The sequence below is a fragment of the Pteropus vampyrus genome, unplaced genomic scaffold, assembly GCF_000151845.1.
Source record: "Pteropus vampyrus isolate Shadow unplaced genomic scaffold, Pvam_2.0 Scaffold92, whole genome shotgun sequence".
NCBI lineage: Eukaryota > Metazoa > Chordata > Mammalia > Chiroptera > Pteropodidae > Pteropus > Pteropus vampyrus.
In genome coordinates, this window is record NW_011888873.1 from 3,001,771 (window position 1) to 3,008,187 (window position 6,417).

The following is a 6,417-nucleotide window of genomic DNA, read 5'->3' on the forward strand; positions in this document are numbered from 1 at the left end:
GAGGTTAGTGAGAAAACCAATTCTTTTAGCAGATTTCCAACATCATACTGTTAAGGTAACATCAAACAATTAAGAATGCTTTTGGGGAGGAAACAGACTTTGAGTCTGACTTTGAAATCTACAGCGTAAAATCCAACGAACTGTCTTCTCATTTAGTGATTTAAACTCACTGAATTTTAAATACCCATGCTCTTTCATGATGTTCCTCTGTCCTCAAATAACCACTACTTCCTTCCCCCACATCTAAAACTCCACCGTACAGCTGCAGTCCTTCCTCTCTTTAAAGCCTTCCCAGGCCACATCTATCCATTTGTTCTCTGAAATCCTACAGGACTTACAAACTGTACCACAGGTTTTACACTTGCAGTGCTCTGTGGTATTTATCATGGATGTTTTCAGTCTCTTTGTAGATTAGTCCCTCCATGAAGGCAGGAACCTAATCTTGTTTCGAACCACGTAAGACACACACACAGACACACATACATGTATTTATTCACACACATATAAAACACAGACATCTACACTTTAAATTTATTATTTGACCTGTCTCCAAATAGAATTTCTCCTACCAGATAATTCAAATTAAAATTTTGATAATAAGCAGCTTCCTACTGTAGTGATTTATCAGAGGGTATGTGGTATTCACTCTGCAAAATTCATACAAGGTTAATCTGGAGTCCGCTTTCTGCTACCACTACACTAGCACATTAATTAGGCACACTTTTTAAAGTATGCAAACATATAAGTCTCTATAGATTAACTTTGAAAAGACACGACTAACACTGAGAAATAGTTACTGGTTTTCTGGTCAAGAATATTCAAGCTTCTAAGCTACAGATGCAAATTTAAGTCTAAAAGAAGCTTTCCTGAATTTTGCCAACTATTTAATAGGGAAAAATATTCATTACCTCTAGGAGGCAAAGAAAACTACTGTGTACTTAAAAGGAAGTTACAATTGAAGATAGAACCTGAGCTTAAGACTGAAAACAAAGGGAGTAAGACCAACAGAAGCAATAGCAGCAAGAGTGTCACACTCGTTACATCCTTCTTTTCCCTACAGCTTTTTCAATAAAGGGAGAAGGGAGAGTCACCCATATCTTTGATACTGTCCTACCCATCAAAATGTATACAGCAGTCCCAATTCTTATAAAAAAGCAAACAGACCAGAGGCCCAAAATCTAATCAAATGAATCTGCATATGTGTATATGTTGTTTTATAATTCTAACAAGTTCAGACCCATTTAAACTTTGTTTGAAATAATTTTAGTCAGAAGGTTGTTTCCAATAATTTTAAGAGTATAATTGATGATGATAGCAAATAACTATATATACCACACATTTAAACTGGTCTCAAAAAAGAAAATAATGCTGAGACACACTTTCTCTACAGCACAACTTTCCTCTGACTTATTAAAATGTCATCTTTGTTTTGAAAGGCAAAGTACAATTTTTAAAAAATCTGCTGCTTAGCATGACACTGACAGCCTGTTTTCCTAAGAGGAAAAGTCTGAGAATTTAGAACACTTATCTTTTCATAAAAGAAAAATGCTTAACTCATAAGTGTGACAATTCTAAGTATTTTGCATTGAAATCATCAGTGAACCTCAGAAATAGAAAAGTTTCTCCCACTCAATACATTACACAAGTTTTATAAACATTCTATCACTTCAACACTTTAAACGAAATTAAGCAAATCATGGACAGCTTGTATCATGTGTACTAAATACATCAAAATGTTCTGAAAGCACACAATGAGTGAGGGGGCCACCAGTAACTGTTAATTCTTCCCAGATCAGACAGAGTATGAAGATAGATATTCAGCAAATATCTTGAGAAAATATAAAGATGAAGAAAGGGTCTAATAATGTCTTCCGTCCTCTCTAATGAACTGCCTCATGCACCCCTGTGCTCACATCCATATTTCGGAGGTCTTGGATCCAGAACACTTGCTTTTTACATCAGTCATTTTGACACTGCACTCCTATTTAAATGTTCCATTATTCCTAGACCACAGAGGTTAAGGCCAGAAGCCACATCCTGTTTCTTGTTTCCATGACAGTACTAAATTTGAAATCTGAGGAGATGGGATCACTGAGCATTAAGGTGGGGCTCTCAACCTCATCACTGTCAATGTTTGGACCAGGTAACTTCGTTGTGCAGGGCTGCTCCTGCACTGTAAGGTGTATAGCAGTAACCCTGGCTTCTACTTACTAAATGCCAGTATAGGACACCCTCTGTAGTGGCAATCATAAATGTCTCCAGGTATTCCCAAATGTGCCCTGGAGGGCAAAATCACCCAAGAATTACTAGGTTGAGATATAGGATAGAGGACAATGACTTTCTAGAGGCTGCATGAGAACTAAGCCTTAAAAGCTGAGTTAAGAGAGCGCCTAATAAGGGGTGGCTGGTGTGAAAGCACACTGACAAGAAACAACATTGTGAACAGGGAACTACTGAAGCACAAAGGACAAGGAGGAATTGTAAAGGCCCAGGGAAGTAATCTGAGGCCAGTTGGAAGGCTGGGATGAGGGCAGTAGAACAGGCAGTCTGCACATGCTACCAGCTATCTAGATATTGCCCCTCTCCTCTCTGTGCTCCCTGTGGGTTATAAGCTCACATTTAAAAACTAATTCATTATCCTTTTCCTCTGTATTCTGGGCAGTCATCTCAATTTGACTATCAATTTGATTTTCTATAATATAGATTTGACTCTGTATTGCTTCCAGTGTGGAGATTTATTTTGCCAACTGCATTTAAGTTTTCTTGTACTTTATCTTTTCATTTGACTCTGTTGCCATTTCGTGTTCTTTTCTTCTGAATTTACACTTCTCTTTCCATGTCATTTACATATCAATGAGAATACCATATAACTTCCCCATAGATCACTTTCAGAAGTTTGCTTCTGAGAGATAGGAACAAATACAAGAGAAGCAATAATCAAAGATAAACTAAACTGTTCTTGAGTTTAAGGACACTTGTACAGAATGAAAGAGAAAGCATTTTATAGTTAAAATCAATGAAAATACTCATATCTAAATAGGTAACAGCCAGAAACATAATACTATAAACCATCTCTTCTGCAACACTAAATGCTAGAAAAAAATGGATAATGGTCACATAATTTGTGAGATGTTGTAACCCCAAGTAATATGCCCAGTTTATACACAAGCTTTATGAAGATATTTAAGATATAGTGGGGCTCAGACCCTTCTTAAAGATTAAATATATACATCATCATATCGAAAATGAAGCAAAACATAGGCCAGAAATGGAAATACTGTCATATAAAAGAACAAATAAGTCATAAAAGGACATACGGTAGTTACTGAGAAGTACATTAAAAAAATGTAAATTATTTAAAAATGAAATTAACCTAGATGTACATATGCTGTCAATGAGGTAATGACACAGTTCGGTATGTGTTGTATGATTCCATTTATTTTTATATAAAAAGACATTTTTAGGAAGGAAACAAGGTTGTTGATAGTGGTTACCTCAAGGAATTGGAGAAAGTTAAAAAGTTGACAAAGGGGACTTTTATTTTTCTTTTATAATCTCTGTACCATTTGAATTTTTACCCACGAACGTGTTTGTTTTTTTTTAATAAATGGATCTAAACTACCAATTTCTTAATACTTAATAATCTAAAGAAAAGAATTTTAGAGATCTTTACCGTATAATGTAACCCACGAGGTGGTCAGTGTGGGGCAATACGAACAAAGACTTTCCTGAGAGTTCACATGCATTACATAAAGCTGCAGCCCTTTCAGAAGCAATGACATCTTCTCCTGTTGACAAGCCCCATAAGGATAGAGAAAATAATTAATGTATTTTTCTAAATGAACGTTTCCCTAAATCTGAACAATATCATTAAGAATAAAAACCCAAACCACTTTCACCATGCCAGTAGGACTCCTGGAGTCCTTGAGAGCTCTGTGGGGTTCTTTAAAGTTACATAGTACGTATCTGTTAGAAAAACACTGTGGAATTTTCTACAGAGCCAAGATAGACAGGCCAAGTAATGCCAACAGATATGCCACATCTATTTCAAAAACCATAACTAAAAATGGAAGCGGTAACTCATGAAAGTGGTTTCTGAAACTATTTAGGATGCTGCAAGTCTCAACAAAGAAATAAAAAATATTTTGGCCTTTCAATGTCTGAGAAGATAGAAGAAATAAGCATTTGAAACTAACACATTTTCTTATAGGAAACGAGAAATCCTACAGGATTTTTCTTGGCCTTATTGAAAATTAATAAAAACATATTACATAAGGGATATAATTTCAAATAGATCTTAGATAAGTAAATAAACTTTAAAAAAATGACTGTTTTGTCAATTGATATATGCTTACATGGGGAGATAAGTGACAATGAGGGAGTAGGACTTAAGATTCGCATTCTTTAATATTTTTAATTCTTTATAATAAACATGCATTCATGCATTTTTAGTCCTTTTTAAAGTTAGCACACCATCTTTCCCACAACTGACTGCATAAAAGATTTCAACATTAAAAATTATACCTCCTGATAATAAAAATTGGAGATCTAAAGCAATTAATTAGTTATTAACTTTTTGATACCTGGGGGCAAAGGGGTTTTCTTCTGAATCAGAACCACTGCAACTTTTGTGTTTCTCCCTTGTAAACTTTGCCTGCATTGGAAAAATAATAAAATTAAATAATTGATTTCTTAAATGTATTCAAGACTATACAAAATACAAGCTTGGTAATTCGAAGAAAGATAAATCTCAACTCAAATAAAACACACAAGATTAAAGGAAATCTTTTCCTGCATACAAAGAAACATACATGCCACAATGATATAAATTTTAAAAGTATGATCTCACATCAAGCTTTTAATCCTTACAAAAATCTGTTTTACAAGCAAGTTTAGTATATACTTTTATGTAAAAGTTATAATACAATTTATTTCTTTACAGTAATATATTACAGAGTAGTCATCCAAAATAATTATTTTTAAACTGAAATGGTGATAATGCAAAAATGTTATATGAAACTAAAGAACAAATTACTGTATATTCAAAAAACATATTATAAATGGAAGAAAAAGCATTTGGAAATTCAGACCAATTGGTCTTCTAATTTCTTCATACTGTTTACAATTATATTAAGTTAATATTATTGCTACTTGTTAGAACTGAAGAAGTTTCACTGGAGGGCAGCAATCCCCAAAGTGACAAGTGCAGTCTAAATAGCACTCAGTTGCCTTCAATAAACGTCAGTGAACGACAGACATGTACAACCTAACTTGGTCAACCTGATAAACGGCGAAGAGCAAACCTGACTATTTCCACTCTGGTAGCGCATTCTGACTGCTTTTCCTTCCACTGAGGCTCATCCCAGTCCAGTTCGTAGAACACAACCACCAAGGCTGGCACCAGATTCAGGTGTTTATTCATCCAGCCAGTCTTTAAGATCCCTTTCGGAATGTACCATTCATATGAAGTTCTCTGCAGATATTGGCAAAAGTTAAAAAGAGTTACTCGATAATAGCAGCAGCAAAAACCACCTGTCTTGAATGCAGGCATTTTATGTGCACGTATCTCATTCATTATATAAATGAGCCATTTTTAAGACGAGGAAATACTGGCTTACAGAGATCGAATAAAAGCTAGCAAGTACTAGAGATAGAATCTCAACCCTAGAGTGGCAACAATTTCTATTTAAAGAATGACCAAAGCCAAGTATTTCTAATGATGTCAAGGCTCTCAAATACCCTGGAAGCAAACAGTCCTTTTCCAGATAAATTCTACTTATATTCCTTACCATTCTCTGTTCTTGTAAATAAACTGTTATCTAAACCCAAACATGGCTTCAGTTGTTTCAAGACATATTGCCAAGATGGCATTTCACCTTACTTGTGGATAAAGGATAATTCTTAAAACAGAAGCATAACAGCAGTCACTCGGAGTCAGCACTAAGTGCCAGGTCATAGGGAGGGAATGTGGTTAATGTATTAGCACTGGAGAATTCTGATGAAATTTCAAATTACTTCCAAAGCACCTGCACTGACTCAGACTACAACAGCTCGTGTTGGTCTAATGTCTACTTCAGATGACGAATGACAAGAACAGTAAGGAAAGAATTGAGAAAAGGAAAAAGAAAAGCGCCCAAACCAGAAAATTGAAGAGAAAAGAAGGTGAGTTATACTGGGCCACCAGCCTTCCTTGACACGAATATCACATTTAAAAAAAAAATGTGCAAAGGCCAGGGATTCTATTATTTGCACAGTTTCAGAGAGAGCTCTCAGTTTCTATGGCTGGGTATAGAAAACTATCTCCAGTGTGTGCTTCTCAAACACATAAGCAAAAGAATTATCTGGTAACCAAATCCATAGGTCCTATCCTCCCAGAGTTTAACTGAGGAAGCCTGGCATTTACATTTTTAATAAATA

At 35.2% G+C, this 6,417-nt stretch overlaps 1 protein-coding gene across 1 annotated transcript in view; it reads right to left on the minus strand.

The window, feature by feature from the left end:
* The window catches only part of TRAPPC11 (trafficking protein particle complex 11), a 32,143-nt gene extending 26,577 nt beyond the window's left edge, over window positions 1–5,566 (minus strand). The window contains exons 1-3 of the mRNA XM_023532907.1: window positions 5,304–5,566; window positions 4,584–4,654; window positions 3,674–3,788 (exon numbers count right to left, since the gene is read on the minus strand). Of these exons, the coding sequence (XP_023388675.1) occupies window positions 3,674–3,788; window positions 4,584–4,654; window positions 5,304–5,551 (434 nt within the window). The 5' untranslated portion in view covers window positions 5,552–5,566. The remainder of the gene's footprint in view (window positions 1–3,673; window positions 3,789–4,583; window positions 4,655–5,303) is intronic.
* Between the last annotated feature and the right edge of the window lie 851 nt (window positions 5,567–6,417).